A 17524-nucleotide genomic window follows, 5' to 3' on the forward strand; every position below is an offset into this window, starting at 1 on the left:
CAGTGCGCGGATGGGGCCAGGGCTGGTGATGCCATGGGCCCTGCATTGTTTAACATTGCGTTAAATATATATCGTTGAAAAAAGAACTTTTCTAATGTAACATTTTACTCTACTTGGCTCTCTGCTGCACTGGTTGCTAAATTTGACAACATGGCTTTAAACATTTTTGATTTATTTGACTATTTCTATAGAATGAAAGGGAGTTTTTATTTTTTTTCTACAGCCCAATAAGCTTCCTATACCTTTTCAGCCACACAAGCCTCGAAGCTCCAGCACAAATTAAAATAAGAAAACATCACTTCATGCACCACGGAACACATCTCAGTTGATCTACTACATCTGCAGTACGAGGAACCTGGATCCTGTATGTTTAATATTTTTTCCTCTGCCTGAAGTTTCAGCTCTGTTCTTATCTCTACAGTAAGTGTGTTTCAGCTCAAAAATCATAAAATCTTCAGGTTGCCTCGAGCTGGATCAGCCCATCTCCGTGAAAACGCTTTTTCTTTTTTTTAGACAAGCTTTACAGTGATGTGGTTAACTGATGCTACGCTGCTGTGGCTTATTCTCTCCTCGCTGAGCACAGAATGTTCTTCCACCATGAAAATGCAGAGAACGCAGGCCTGCGACTGCACCGAGCGTTCAATCACACCTAATCCAGACAGTGGATCTGCTGAGAGAGATCAGAACCAGCCAGGCTTTCCCCTCACCGCACTCGGCCTTGTCATCGCCGGGGTTTTAGCTGATCTCAGATCTCTCACACACAAACCCGAGCGGAGCCTGAGGGCTACAGACAGAAGCAAAACGCAGAAAAATGCGTCTCCTAAGAGCCCAGGTCTGCTGTCTAGACGTTCAGCATCCAGGTCACACCATTACATACACATCCAGAGGCTGAAAGAGCTTACAGGATCAGGATCTTACTGTACCTGTGATCCTGAAATCACAAACGTTTGCACACGTCCTTAATTCAGTGTTTTTTCATTATTTATTTATTTATGTCCTGATGATAGATTAATACTAAAGTCATCCAAACTATGAAGAAAAACATATGCAATTGTTTAGTCAACAAAAAAGTGTTAAATAAACCAGAATATGTTTTATATTTAAAATTCTTCAAAGCAGCACCTCTTCCTTAGATTAGACAGTTTTGCACATCTCTGCTGGATTTACTCAGCCAGTTTTATGAGGTAGAGTCACCTTGAATTCAGGCTTTCAGTTAACAGCTGTGCTGAACTCATCAAGGGTTAATTACTTGAATTTCTTGCCCTTTTAGGCCCAATCTCATTTCACCCCTGGGCCCTACCCCTTACCCGTACCCCTCTGTTTTGCACGTACACATCGAGGGTTAGGGGAGGTATTTTTCACCCTTCATACAGAGATTTTTTTCAGATGCACACTTCAAACGAAGAGGTATAAGATTCACTGGTAAGAAACCCACAAATTTCAGTATTTTCCTTGTTAAAAGTGATTTTATGGGCAAACTCTTCATAACAAGCATAAAAAAGACAGCTAGTAGTTTGTCTCAGTGGTTCGCTTAAATTGTGCAACAGACAGCCGGGGCTGCAGCATTTAAGGTGGAACTGAAAAATAAAATAAAATAAAAGCTAATCAAAGCTAATTTCAGCTCTCCTTCAAAGGGAAATGAAGAAATGGACAATAAGAATTAGTCTCCACCTCTTCTGAAGACATTCGATAAAATACGCCCTAAAGTTAACTAGATAACCAATACTCATATAACCCATAATTCACACTTCCTTGCCATGAGCACACTGGCCAGTGTTCAACCTCACTCACAAGATAAAACCTCACAACTTATTCAGGTGTGGGCATTCCCGGGCCATCTGCTCTCTGCCAGCAGCTCAATGGAGTGCCGAATTATAAGGCACACTATCAATGATTGTCTATTTTCTGGTCTATTTTCATACCTAAGGTGCACCAGTTTATAAGGTGCATTATGCAACACTAGTAAAGAACATGGGAGTCGCCATATTTCCCTTCTAATTCAGCAGGTCTTAAAAGATAAAAAAAAAACTCTTTCAGTATCAAAAAAAGCACTGCATGTTAATCTACACAGATTTCTCTCCTGGAAATTGTTTACTTAGGTCAGTAAAGCACTTTCATTTATTTACAGCAAGCTTAGATTTACAGATTTCCGCTAAGGCTGGGTGCAGCAGCATTAGCATTAGCGCTAGTGCAACATAAATGCTACCCAACAGCGCTACACTGAGGAACTCTGTTCCTTTTTCCGGTAACCCAGGGCTATATTAGCTAGCGGTTCGTCTCATGTAGCTTGTTTTAACACAGTAAACGTGCAGACTACAGTCCAATATACTTGCCTCTGAATGCTGAAAAAGCTAGCACTTAGTGCAGTTAGCAGCTAATGCTAATGCTGCTCCAGCAATGCTAGTTGGGGTTAGCAGCAGGCTACAGGCTACAGGCTGCCAGGCTGCCAAGAGGTGAAATGGGATTGGGTCTTAATGTGTTTGAGAGCATCAGTTGTAAAGTTGTAAAGAGGTAGAGTATACAGTGAATACCGCTGTAACACAGATAAAATGGGATGTGCAGCACGGCTGCGAGCAGTGAATGCTGAAAAGGTCATGCTTTTAGTGTGTAAACAGCATGGAGCAGCAGAGACAGCGATAGTTCACAGCAGTAAATTATCTGGCTAATATATCAGATTAAACTGTGCATTATCAGCAGTTTAGCATAATTTAAAAAAGTATATTTGATAGCTGGGTCACATCGAGACCAGATCATGTTCTCATGCTCTCTGTGAGTTCTCATAGTCCGGGGCGACTCCGGTGGTCTGTCAGGATTAAACAGGCAGAGTGTTTTATGTGGGTTTACCCCGATTCGAGCTTTAGAGGGCTTTTGAGAGGTGGCACCACCTCTAAACCCCCGAGCTCCCAGCGCCCTGTAAAGTACCCGCTCCAGCAGGTGCCCGTATCTCTCCGCTGAGTGGACGAACGCAGTCGTATCGTTTTCCGCTTCGCGTCCCATTAAATGTGGCGCAGCGAGCCGGAGATGTTACTATAGAAACCAGCCATCACCTGTACAGCACAAACCCGGACAGGAAGCTTTTCATATGAGCATTCGGGGGAGAGACAGACACACACACACACACACACACACACACATCTACACACACTACTTTTGCTATTCTTGTTATTCTTGTGAGGAGCATCTATTCGCACAGGGCTGCAATATTTGAGCAAAAAAATCTAATTACAACAGCAATTATTCCACAGAATATTGTGATTGTAATTTTAATTATAATAAATTATATACGCATACATACAGGTCCAAACACACACACACACACACACACACACACACATCCACCACACACACACACACACACACACACACACTACACAGATCACTCAGTTTATAACACACACACACATGCACACAGGCACATGCACACACATACAGTACATATAGGTCCAAACATACACACACACACAGCACACACATACATGTCAAAAGACATAAAGGTAAAGGCTTCTAATTTATATTTTATATATGATAAATGTTCTCCCTCTGCACAATGATCACAGTTCCTACAACTATGTATAAAACACTCAAAAACAAAAAAAAAAGTAGAAAAAAGTAAAAGTCATATATTGCTTCTTAAGTCACTCTTAATTGGTTACTCAGTATATTAATGTATTAATGAAAACTGGTATATAAAAAAAATGTAGGGCCACTGGTTGCAGGACCTGTTTAATCTAATGCTGGGACGTCAAGGCTGCAACGATTAGTCGGCGTAAAAGGCATGACAAAAAAATAATCGTGACTAATTGACTAATTGAACAAATAATCGGCAGATTAGTTGACTACTAAACAAGTCATTAGTTGCAGCCCTAGTCAAAGTGCTGATGATAAAGACCAATGGTGATCTGGAATCGTACCAAATTGCACCCCGCACCATGACACCAGGACTTCTGGACGTGTTCTATGTGACCACTGTGGATACTTGTTGGTCGTCTTCACCACGACAAAAAAACAGGACTGTCTATTATTTTTTGATGAGTATATATTGCAAAACAACAATATATCACAAGCGTCATTTTTTTCCAAAACCGTGCAGCGCTAACAATAACCATGGTGCACACAGACTGTGTTATGTGTAATGAGTGTGCTGCTCTTCTCCTGCTGGATCAGGTGTTAAACTCAGAGGATGAATGGGGATGTTCATGTTAATTAGTGTAACAGATTGATTCAGGACTCACCAGGTTAGCCAGTATGTAGTGATAGCTCTTCACATTCTTCCCCAGCTCCACAACCTAAAACAAGAACAGAGAGAAACACAGAGGCTCGTCAGAAAGCTGCTGATTACAGGCAGTTAACAACAGTTAAGAGCGCTTAACAAAAACCATTAACACTCATGCAACCAAACAATTCCAATAGCCTGCTCTATTTATTGTTTTTTCTTAACAATTCAGTACAATTCAGTACAATTCAGTACAATTCAGTACACAGCTGCATCAAATCTGTAAGATCGTAAAAGGTTACGGTGATTGGCTATTTGTCTAAGCAATAATACTGCTTCTATCCATCCATTGGTGCACCTCCTCTCACAAAAGTCAAAGTCAATCCAAAGTGGTTTTTATTGTCATTTCAGCTATATACAGAGTACACAGTGAAACGAAACAACGTTCCTCCAGGGACCATGGTGCACATAAACACAGTGTAGACAGAACAATAGTGCAACAGTACAAAAGTGCAGACAGACAATACAACACAATACAGACAAAGAATAATAAATAACAAGACAGTGTGCAAATTATGCAGTGTGCAAAAAGTGTGCAAAAAAGACCAGTGAGGTAGTAATTACTCTATTACACAGTGTGCAATAGAGTCCAGTGAGGTAGTAGGGTTTTTAGTGCTTTCCATTTTCTGGGGTAAGTGGGGTAAGAGTGTGTGCATGTACAGAAAAACCATCAGTTCAGTCTCTGCAGTTAAGGAGTCTGATGGCTTGGGGGTAGAAGCTGTTGCAGACTCTGGTCGTGCTGGACCGGATGCTGCGGTACCTTCTTCCCGAAGGCAGGAGGGAGAACAGTTCGTGTGAGGGATGAGTGGGGTCTCACAGTCTGTTAACTGATCAAAATATATTTGAATGCATCATAGAGGCATGTCCAAGAGTCACTAATCTCTCACCAGGAGGTTTACTACACAAAAAAGGGCTTCTAAGGGACACTTTTTCACCCTCTTGTGGCAAACCCTCTTGAAGGTTTTTAGTGTTTGGTTTGGCAGAACTATTCTTTACCCAGGAAAAGTAGTTTGGTGTGAGCATTCACTGTTGACCTCTACCACAATCTATCTCACACTGCCTCACTCTGCCTTACTCTACCACATTCTGCCTCATTCTATCTCACTGCTCCTCAAGCTGTCTCACTGTACCATGGTCTGCCTTATTCTATCTCAATCTACCTCACGCCGTCCCATTCTGTCTCATTCTGCCTCACCGTACATCACTGTACCTTTCTCTACCTCAATCTCTCGCTCTGCCTCACTGTACCATGCTCTGCTTCATTCTATCTTCCTCTACCTCACTCCACCATGCTCTGCCTCACTCTATCTCACTCTTTCTCACTGTACCATGCTCTGCCTCATTCTATCTTACTCTAACCTGTTCTGCCTCATTCTTTCTAACTCTACCTCATTCTGCCTCACTGTATCTCACTCAACCTCACTCTTTTACTCTTCCTAACTCTACCTTGTTCTACCTCTGTCAGCCTTATTCTATCTCACTCTGCCTCACTGACTCACTGTACCATACTCTGCCTCATTCTATCTTACTCTAACTTATTCTCTCATTCTATCTCACTCTGCCTCACTGTACCTGACTGTCCCTTCCTCTACCTTGCTCAGCCTCATTCTATCTCATTTTACCTTGCTCTGCCCCACTCTACCTCACTTTGCCTCACTTTGATTCTCTCTGCCTCATTCTATCTCACTTTACTTCACTCTACCTCATTTTGCCTCATTCTATCTCTACTTCACTGTACCTCACTCTGCCTCACTCTGTCTTGCTGTGCCTTACTCTGCCTCATTCTATCTCGTTCTACCTCACTAGTTCTGCAGCACGGTTATGTTACAGGAGCACAGTCTGCACTGAGAGGCTGTTTCTGAATGCGGGTGATGTGGTTTAAGTTATTATTATTCACTGTTATTATTATTATTATTATTATTATTATTATTATTATTATTATTATTCACTAAGCTATTATTCACTGTATCATCACAGCTCTTTAAAAGTGTTTATCAAGAAAACTCACACTGCAATAACAATAAAAATATCATAAATTGTCCCCAACCAGAACATTGTAAGTACTTTCTAGTTTGGTTAAAAGTTTTAACTAATAGCACTAATGTTTTTTTTTACCGTTTTTTAAATCAGCATAGTGCTGGGAGGATACAGCACTGCTATATTTTCACTCTGTACAGCAAACTGAACATAAGAACTCTTAAGAACTCTGTTATCTTTCTCTTTTAAAGGGTTAACTCAGCTCAGCGGTGAGGTCATTATTACAGGGAAGGTCTGTAATGGCTGTTTTTTTACTGGTTTTGAGAGAAACTGGAGTGTTAACAAATCTGAGCTCAACACTGCAGAGAACAGTGAGTCAATCTGACGGAGGAGGAGGAGGAGAAGAAGGAGGAACACATTAACACTCCAAATCTTTCAATCTGTCCTGCCTGAGCTTCTCTCTCTCTCTCTCTCTCTCTCTCTCTCTCTCTCTCTCTCTCTCTCTCTCTCTCTCTCTCTCTGTCTCTCTCTCTCTCTCTCTCTCTGAGCCATCCAGAACCCGACCGGCTGAGTGAGTGACTGAGAGTGTGTGGGTATGAAGGTAGGAGTTATCACAGAAAAACAAACCATACAAAAACACAGCTAAACCACAACACCAACAGCAACAACATATACAGCAGATATATACAGCCAAAAGTTAAATATATATTTTTTACTACATTGTAAATGAATACTGAAGTGATCCAGACTATGAAGGAACACATAAGGAATCATGTAGTAACTTAAATACGTATTAAACAAACTAAAATACTCTTATCTTGGATGCTGTTAGCCTGCATTTTCTGAGGCTGGTGACTCTGATGAACTTATCCTGTACAACAGAGGAAACTCTTGCTCTTCCTTTCCTGGTCCTGATTGTGTCAGTTCCATTATAATGTTTTGGATGGTCTTTGAGCTGACAGCACTTGAGGATACTTTTCAGATCGACTGACTTTGACTGACAAGTCATTTTGTTCTTTATTTAGTTAAGTAGATGTTGCTTCTCATAATCTGGATTAGAACATTACTCAAATATTCACTATTCACTGTATACCTGTAACTCTACCTCTTCACTACTTTACTTTAACTGATGCTCTCAAACACTTTATTAAGAGACAAGAAATTCAAGTAATTAACTCTTGATGAGTTCAGCACAGCTGTTAACTGAAAGCCTGAATTCCAGGTGACTCTACCTCATAAAGCTGACTGAGAAAATCCAGCAGAGATGTGCAAAACTGTCTCTATCTAAACAAGAGGTGCTACTTTTTAGAATCTAAAATATACTCTGGACTGTTTAACACTTTTTTGTTATTTGAAAAATTCTGAATATGTTTTACTTCAGAGTTTGGATGACTTTAGTATAAATTTATAATGCTGATTTTTTAAAATAATGATAAAACCACTGAATTTATGGTGTCCGAACTTTTTTTTTTTGGCGCATTTCATGTTATGAAAACAGTATTGAACTTTTTTAAACCTTTCGGTTATCTGTAGTACAGAGACATTTCGATCAGATTCTTTTTTGTTCTGAATATCGATAGCCAGTCTTAAGTGGGACAAAATATTGATATCACAACATCCCTTTCCTTATCTTTAAGTCGCCAAAAAGATAATCAAAAACATTATAAAGCTGATGAAACTGGCACTCATTAGGACCACCTCAGAAAGGAAAATGCAATGGAAATGTACTGGATAAGTTCATCAGAGTTACCAGCCTCAGAAACTGCAAGATAAGAGAACCTAAATACATTTTGGAATACTATATACTGTACAATACATATTTTTGTATTTTCCTTTAAAAAGCAATACGAAATAAAAAAGTAGTTTTTAATGTGTTTAAGAGCATTAATTGCAAGGTTGTGGTATTCAGTGAGTAATGTTCTGTTATAACTTTGAAAGTATCCACAAGTGCAGTTGTAAAGACCATGTAAAAAACGTTATGATGGAACTGGCACTCATCAGGACTGCCAGGGGAAAGGAAATGCAAGAGTTTCCTCTGTTGTACAGGATAAGTTAATCAGAGTTACCAGCCTCAGAACCCTCTAAAAGTTAACAGCTTCCCAGATAAGAGCACCTACATACTTTTTCACAGTATTTTGGTTTATTTAACACTTTTTTCAATCTAGTTACTACATGATTCCTTATGTGTACCTTTGTAGGCTGAGAGTGTCTGCGTGTGTGTGTGTGTGTGTGTGTGGAGGTTTTGTATGTATTAGTCTATTAACGGAGTGTAACTACACTGAAAAAAAATATACTTTGGACCAACTTAAAAAAAATTGCTTTAATTTGTTACACCTAAATATATTTATGATTTAGTTTAGTTTAATTTATAATCTAACATTTTGATTTAAAATCAATCAATGTATTTATAATAAATATTCTTTTCACACTTTGTTTTACACTTTTCTTTAAATATATGGAATAACAGATATTTTTCTGTTAAAGCAAAGTATAAATGTACCTTTGTATAAGCTAATTAAATAATTTAAATTCTGTTAGTTAATTTGATTAACCTTCCCTAATTTCCTTTTCAACCAAAATGCATTATTTATTTAACCATTATATAAAACTTCCCTCAGCAGCTAAGAGAAGATACCCTGAGGGCAACAACTTCACAAGAGAGGAGAGTGAGAGAGGAGGACACACCCTTTACGTGTAATAGTAGTGACGGGAGCCAATGGGAAAAGTGTGTGACTTTCTGATAGGGCTGAACGATTAATTGCATTTGCGATAATCTCGCGATATTTTAAAATGAGATTCTCTAACCGCACAGGCTGCGATTTGACTGGTCACGTGACTTGGGAGCGAGCCAAGCCGAGGACGAGCGGAGCAAACCCGAGCAGAAGGCAGGGAGGTGGAGAAGTGAAGCCAACACAGCGCACTTTAGGGCGTTTTCACACCAGCACTATTTGGTCCGGTTAAAATGAACTCTGGTCCGTTTGTAACTTTAGTGCGGTTTGATTGAGCAGGTGTAAAAACAGTAATCGCACTCGGGTGCGGATCAAAAGAACCGGACCGAGACCAGCTAGAGGAGGTGGATAACGCTAATTACCACAGCTGTGAACAAACACATGCTCCATGCTCGCGCCGTCTGCGCTGTATTCACCGCTCACAGCCGCGTGACTCTGTTTATTATGTATAAATCTGCGCTGCACGTAGAAACACAAAATCTTCTCGCTGTATTTACTTTTTTCGTATATTTATATTTAACGTACTCCCGTGTCAGACAGCTCTGACCAATCAGAGGACGCAGGCTGCTCGCGTGGTTTATTGATGCACATTTTGGTGCGTTTACATTTATGCCTATGTGAAACCAGACCGAACAGAGCGAGAGAGCGCTCCAAGTAAACGAACTCATTAACTGATTCAGACCAGAGAAATGAACTACAAGTGTGAAAACGCCCAAAAAAAAACATCACAAAGCCTCGTATGGTATTTGCAAGGCTAAAATGCCAACGACCAGTGCTGCATCTTCAAATACAGAAAATAACGAGTTGGTTAAAGCAGATTCTCTTTATGTTTTTTGCACTTTATTTTTTTATGATGTTACTAGCTGGAGAGCAGTAAGTTAAATTTTTTTATATCTATTTGTTCTATAAAAAAATGGTGAAAAGGAAAAGCTATTTATATATTTATTTTTCTATTAAAAAAACAAAAACAAATGGTGAAAAGGAAAAGCATAGATTTGTTTGCTTTATTGTTATCTGTGCTTTAAATAAATCTGACATTGTTTATTATTAAACAAATTGATTTATTGCTTCTGTTTGTTGAAAAATACTTGAGAAGACATTAAAAAATCGCATTTTAAATCGCAATCGCAATTTATAGATAAAAAATTGCAATTAGATTATTTTCCAAAATCGTTCAGCCCTACTTTCTGACAGAAAAACTCCAGGAGGAGTGATCTGATGTGATGCCTCTGAAATGAAGTAAAAAATAATATTTTGAGTTAAAGCTCCACTAGGTAGGATTGAGATTTTGTGCTCGTGGGCGCCCCCTACAGTTGCAGTGAGTATAATAAATGTTTCATTAGAACTAAAGGTTGGAAAGCAGGTCGCAGTTCTCGCGAGCGTTGGTCACGGACGCCTCGGAAAACTTACAGAGTCTGGTTTGAGCTCAGAGGAGCTCCGGCACAGAGACGAGAGCACCGCTATTCCTCCTATTACACCTCAATTCAGCGCTGCAGTGAGTTTCAAGCTGTAATTTTACTTCTTTAAAAAGATCAAAAATCAAGGAAATCCTACCTAGTGCTGCTTTAAATTATTTATTTTAAATTGTTTTAATAGGGAATGGATTTTTTTAGGCAAACTGAGAGAAACAGGTTTAAACCAGAAATCATAATTTTTCATTAGACCAATATAAAACATGGTTGTTACACTTTTTTCATTGTGTGTGTTAATGTGTGTGTTGAAGTTAAATCAGTGAGCAGACGTTAGCTCCAGGGTGTGACAGACAGTGGCATTAGTTATTAACACTGACCCCCAATACAGACCCCCTCCTCCCCCAGACCAGCTCCAGGCCTGGAAAATAAATGGCTGAGACCCACCATGCCCTCGTCATGAGGACACACACTCACACACACACACACACACACACACACATACATACACGCACCAGCAGAATGGACTCCTGAAGTGACCCGATTGGCATTCCCAGATTAAAAGTTGCTCTGAGACAAATTCGGCTGCTGTTGTGTAACCACATAAAGAGCTATCCTCACACAACCTGCCTCAACTACACACCAACCCAAACACTGTCAGCAGGAAGAATGGCCTTTGTGCTGTTTTCCAGTGCGGTAGATTGTGAGCGCGCTGTGATGGATGATAACTGGGAGAACTCGCAAAACGTGCCGGGAAAAGAAAATCGCCACAAACCCAGAGCAATAAGCTTAACTGGAGCTAGAGCATCATCAATAACCAGCCAGGGAGCAATGATCACCTTCACCTACCCAGTCAGAAAGAAGAGGAAAGGAAAGGAGAGGAAGAGCTGCTTAGGAAAAATTAAAAACCAACAGAGGAGCACTCGTTAAAGCAGCAGGTAGGATTTTCTTGATTTTTGATATTTTTAAAGAAGTAAAATTACAGCTTGAAACTCACTGCAGCGCTGCATTGAGGTGTAATAGGAGGAATAGCGGTGCTCTCGTCTCTGTGCCGGAGCTCCTCTGAGCTCAAACCAGACTTTGTATGTTTTCCGAGGCGGCCGCGACCAACGCTCGCGAGAACTGCGACCTGCTTTCCAACCTTTAGTTCTAACAGTTCTACAAGAACTACTGGTTCATTCTTTACAAACTAACATACAGACACTCTGGCAGAAGCTGGAAAGAGACCGAATATGTCTGTGAAAGCCAGAAAACGAGAAAGAGAAACTAATCCGCCTGAAACATTTATTACACTCTACAAGTGTAGGGGGAGCCCACGAGCACAAAATCTCAATCCTACCCAGTGGCGCTTTAACTTATAATGTAGTACAATTAATTATTAGTATTTAGTTTTGTGTTGTTCTTGTTGATTGGTTATACATTACATACCTGTACAGTACCAACATGGTCAAAAACAGGCAGGAGAAATTGTAGTAAGATAATTAAAAAGGGGCCACATACTATTTAGAATGATCTTCTGCTAGAGTCAATAGAGCAAATCCAGATATAATGAGGATATGGATAATTAAATATGTGAAAAATCTTCTTTTATCATGATCACTTTTTATTAATAGACTTTGTTTCATGTATATATTGTGGTAAATGTGTGGTGGTTGGGTGGGTAGGGATAGTAATGGGAAAGGTGAACTGGATGTAGTGGGTTAGATGTGGGTGGGATGGGATTTGAAAGAGATAAGAAAACATTGTCAGCTTTGTGTTACACTCTGTTACATCTGTTATCTACAAAACTTTCAATAAAAACTTGATTAATAAAAAAAATAACGGGTCATGTACAGAATAGACAATTCACAGGTAAGATAAAAAAACACTTTGCACAGATGGACAAAACCAAATCTTATACACGGCGCTGAGTGAGTGAAGTGCAGGGTTATATACAGCTCTGGAAAAAAAAAACTAAGAGAGCACTTAAAAATTATTATTTTCTTTGTTTTTACCAAATTATAAACCTCTGGAATATAATCAAGAAGAAGAAAGATGATCCCAAGCCATCAAACCAAGCTGCAGTGTTCGATTTTTTGCACCACGAGTAAAGGCAGAAAGTTATCCAAAAGCAGTGTGTAAGACTGGTGGAGGAGAACATGATGCCGAGATGCATGAAAACTGTGATTAAAAACCAGGGTTATTCCACCAAAAATTGATTTCTGAACTCTTAAAGTTTTATGAAAATGAACTTGATTTCTCTGCATTGCTTTTTTGTTATTTCATCCATTTCTCATTTTTGGTATTTGGGAGAAATGTTGTCTGTAGTTATAGAATAGAATAAAACAACAATGTTCAGGTTACTCAAAAATATACATATAAACTGCAAAATCAGAGAAACTGATTCATAAACTGAAGTTTTCTCTTTATTTTTTTCCAGAGTTGTACAGTGAGGTGAACAGGTGAAATCAATACTCAGGTGAATGACTTTAAAATGGCTTTTATATTAAATTTACAACGTAAAAAATATAAAAAGAAATGAAACACACTAAATGAGAAGAGATGTGTCCAAACTTTCTTTAAATTAGGACTGTATATGTGTGTGAGCATTTTACTAAGGCTACAGTGTAAATAGCGCTGTATATGTATTTTAAGAATTATTGTGTATCAAGGAATTACATTCATATATATATATATATATATATTCAACATTAAAATCCTCCACCAGCAGTCAGCATTTCTTCCACAGTCAGACTTTTTCTACTCGTCTCAACATTCAATAATAACCCAGATCAGATTTCACAGCTGGACTGAAGGTAATCTCTGTGCTTCCCCAGAAATATAAACAGAAACTCCCTGAGCTGAAGGGATTCCAGACAGTCCATCTGAGAGGAAGAGCAAACAGCCCTCAGAGACTCACCGTCTCAAAACTGCAACAATCGCTTAAATCCGTCTGTTTCTAATCTCCCAACAGTCCACTCTACTCCTCTCACTGAATGAAGACATCGTTCGTGATGAAGAAAATGTTTTTGTAATCTCACACAGATTCCTAACAGGCTTCTAGTAAATGTAAATAAGTACAAATAAACAAATTAAAAATGTTATAAATAAATGCAATCCAAATAAAAAAAGAAATAAATAGAAAATACCCCAAACAATGTTTTTGGATTACAGACTTCAGGAAATGAGCAGGATACAGTTACGAATCAAAGAATATTAAATGTCCTATAGCTGATAGCGAGGACAGTGGAGGAGATCATCTAAGTCTCTCTGATGTGAATATATCTATGTCGATAAACGTGGTGGTCTGGAAATGAGGTGTGTTCAGGTAAATTTCTGGAGTATTGCTATCTTGGCAACAGAAAATACAGGTGCACCACTGACTGAATACAACCTAGACAGACACCAACAGTCAGACGTTCATTGCTATCTTGGCAATGCAGTTGCATCAATCCCCTGCTTGTTACTCAAATAAGAACATGCAGCAGTGCACAAACCCAACTTTTACATCAACAATAGACATAATACCGAATAAAACAAGCGCTGGGGTCTTGGGTTCAAGTCCCTATCTGGGTGGAGTTTTTTCATGTTCTCCTTGTGTCTGCGTGGGTTTCCTCTGGGGATTTTGGTTTCCTCCCACAGTTATAAAACACATAGTTCAGGTAAATTGGATATTCTAAATCACCCAGAATAATTGAATACTCTAAATTAATTTGTATATGTATCTATAGGTACAGTCATATGAAAAAGTTTGGGCACCCCTATTAATCTTAATCATTTTTAGTTCTAAATATTTGGGTGTTTCAGCCATTTCAGTTTGATATATCTTATAACTGATGGACACAGTAATATTTCAGGATTGAAATGAGGTTTATTGTACTAACAGAAAATGTGCAATATGCATTAAACCAAAATTTGACCAGTGGAAAAGTATGGGCACCCTTATCATTTTATTGATTTGAATACTCCTAACTACTTTTTACTGACTTACTGAAGCACAACATTGGTTTGGTAACCTCATTGAGCTTTGAACTTCATAGCCAGGTGTATCCAATCATGAGAAAAGGTATTTAAGGTGGCCAATTGCAAGTTGTTCTCCTATTTGAATCTCCTCTGAAGAGTGGCATCATGGGCTCATCAAAACAACTTTCAAATGATCTAAAAACAAAGATTGTTCAACATAGTTGTTCAGGGGAAGGATACAAAAAGTAGTTTCAGAGATTTAACCTGTCAGTTTCCACTGTGAGGAACATAGTAAGGAAATGGAAGACCACAGGGACAGTTCTTGTTAAGCCCAGAAGTGGCAGGCCAAGAAAAATATCAGAAAGGCAGAGAAGAAGAATGGTGAGAACAGTCAAGGACAATCCACAGACCACCTCCAAAGAGCTGCAGCATCATCTTGCTGCAGATGGTGTCACTGTGCATCGGTACACAATACAGCGCACTTTGCACAAGGAGAAGCTGTATGGGAGAGTGATGCAAAAGAAGCCATTTCTGCAAGCACGCCACAAACAGAGTCACCTGAGATGTGCAAAAGCAAAAGCACACCTCAGGCGACTCTGTTTGTGGCGTGCTTGCAGAAATGGCTTCTAGATCCCATAACGTTGTTTTAAGACCTGTAAGCTTCACTGTAGAGCCTCTATGAGCATCAGTGAGCCTTAGGCAACCATGACCTGTCATTATCTCACTGGTTGTTCTTTTGAAGATGTTCTGATCCAGTCATTGTCTAGAACATCAGAGTTTATGTTTGCTGTCAAACTTTCCCTAATTTCAACACATCAACTTCAAAAACTGACTGTTCATGTAACAGATGCCACTGTACATGAAGATGAAGTCACTGTGGTTTTAATGTTATGGCTGATTGTGGTATGCTTGTGTTTTGAGGAATAAAGGATTTACAAGTATGCCAACATCTTGTGAAATGTATGAAATGTAAAGAGAGGCCCTGAGGTGGATCTAGAAGGTTAATTAACGGTTAACAGTGGCTCTTTCTGGAGGAGGCGGGAGGTGACAGGGATAATGCCACGCTGCCTCCACCAGCTCTGAATGTTGGCATGTTATTTATCTCTCCTGTCCTTGGCGCTTTGTGTGAGTGAGCAGTCTGCCCTGGATGTGATAACCGCAGCCACGGGCTCCGTCTGAACGCTCCGGCTGCTTTAGAGTTGAGTCCGGGCCTGCCGGTGAAGGAGAAGAAGATATTTCCATAGCTGCCACTTGGCACGGGCAGCGGGTGACTAACGTGCTGGATGTGTGCCTCAGAGTCTGAGCCGAGGCTGTTTTTAGCAGCGACCTTTAGCGTGAGAGTTGTGAGAAGAGGGAACGCTGTAGAAACCTGTAATTACACCCAGAGCGGAGTTCCCTCCCCCGGCCCAAGCGCCCAGTCCTTACCTTCTTCAGGATGGAGGCGAGGCGCTCCAGCTCGCAGTCGATGATGATCTGGCCCTCCTTCCTCTTGTCCAGGTCCTGGAAGACTTTGAGGAAGGACGCCTCGGTCATGGTCTCCACGTTCACCGAGGTCACCAGCCAGTTCCGCTCGGCCGCCGTGTCCAGAACCTTCTGCAGGACGGTCAGTCCTGTAAGAGGGGCGAGAGGCGAGAGTTCTTTACAGAGAAAAATGAGTTTAGTGAAGAACAGGACGTGGCATTTCAGGACGTGTTCTGTAGATACAGTGAAGAACATTTCAAGGTCAAAACAGTCCCTATAGTACTGCACCACTTACCACACTATACACTAGAGATAAAGCACGTTTTCACACTGACAATATTTGGTCCACCTTTTTAAAGTTTGTTTCAGCAGGTGTGAAAACTGTCATTTTAAAACGGATGGATGGATGGATGGATGGAAGAATGGATGGATGGGTGGGTGGATGGATGGATGGATGGATGGATGGGTGGATGGATGGACGGATGGGTGGATGGATGGGTGCATGGGTAGATGGATGGATGGATGGATGGGTGGATGGGTGGATGGATGGACATAGATAGACAGTTGGATGGCTGGATGGATGGGTGGATGGATGGATGGACGGACAAATAGATGGGTGGATGGATGGGTTGGATAGATAGATAGATAGATAGATAGATAGATAGATAGATAGATAGATAGATAGATAGATAGATAGATAGATAGATAGATAGATAGATAGATAGATAGATAGATAGATAGATAGATAGATATTTGTGCAGATATCATTTTAAAGAGTTTCATTTTAAAGAATTTTGATATTCATGACAACACTATACTTTGAGAAGAGTTAAAACCCTCTTCTCAGCCCCTCACTCTCACTCTCACTCTCACTCTCAGTCTCAATACAGAACACTGGCAGTGAACAGAAGGAGCGAGAGAGAGTCTGTTTAATTACTTGCAGGAAATAGGGCCTGATTAGTGAGGCCATTGATTCTGGCATTAGATTTACAGGCCCAGAGAAGAGCCAGCGCCAGACTAATTCAGCCAGCACCAGACCAATCAGTCCTCTCCCGAGACCGGCCACAATTACTCCACACCCCTAACAACGCTCCCAGCAGCTGCAGCGCCGCCATTAAACCCGCCGCTGATTAGCTGCTGATTACTGTAAGAGCACAGGTACAGTACTGACAGGTGAGGAAGAGGCTCTGATGGACGGTGATGATGCCACTGTTTACTGTCCTCATCTCAACCCTGCAGCAGATAATCAGCTCTGCTCTCAAATCAAAAGACTGGGAATACGCCAGAGCTATAATATTACTACTAATAATAATATTAATACTACTAATAATAAGGGCTGTTAACCTTAAAGCAATAACACACGCAATTACACAGGAGGAGTGTCCAAACTTCTGACTGGTATTATTCTTCTAATATAGGCTCTGTTGTATTTCAGGACCACGGTCAGTACTGATACATTTCAGCACCATGGTCAGCTCCTGTAATATCTGCCCACTGATTCACTCCACTGTACCCTTTCAGCTCCAGCCCTGTACTGAGTCACTACTAATTCACTCCACTGATTAAGATGGATGGATGGATGGATGGATGGATGGATGGATGGATGGATGGATGGATGGATGGATGGATGGATGGATCGATACTTTATTGATCCCCGAGGGGAAATTCTAGACATCCAGCAGCAGGTATAATACACAAAGTTACAAATTGAATACACAAAGTTACAAAATAAA

At 40.2% G+C, this 17524-nt stretch overlaps 1 protein-coding gene across 3 annotated transcripts in view; it reads right to left on the reverse strand.

Annotated features, from left to right (window-relative positions):
- gria1a (glutamate receptor, ionotropic, AMPA 1a) overlaps nucleotides 1-17524 on the reverse strand; it is a 151435-nt gene that overhangs the window by 90357 nt on the left and 43554 nt on the right. For all 3 annotated transcript variants that reach the window (XM_022684311.2, XM_022684310.2, XM_049483882.1), the window contains exons 4-5: nucleotides 15756-15940; nucleotides 4233-4286 (exon numbers count right to left, since the gene is read on the reverse strand). In XM_022684311.2, the coding sequence (XP_022540032.2) occupies nucleotides 4233-4286; nucleotides 15756-15940 (239 nt within the window). The remainder of the gene's footprint in view (nucleotides 1-4232; nucleotides 4287-15755; nucleotides 15941-17524) is intronic.

The sequence above is a fragment of the Astyanax mexicanus genome, chromosome 10, assembly GCF_023375975.1.
Source record: "Astyanax mexicanus isolate ESR-SI-001 chromosome 10, AstMex3_surface, whole genome shotgun sequence".
NCBI lineage: Eukaryota > Metazoa > Chordata > Actinopteri > Characiformes > Acestrorhamphidae > Astyanax > Astyanax mexicanus.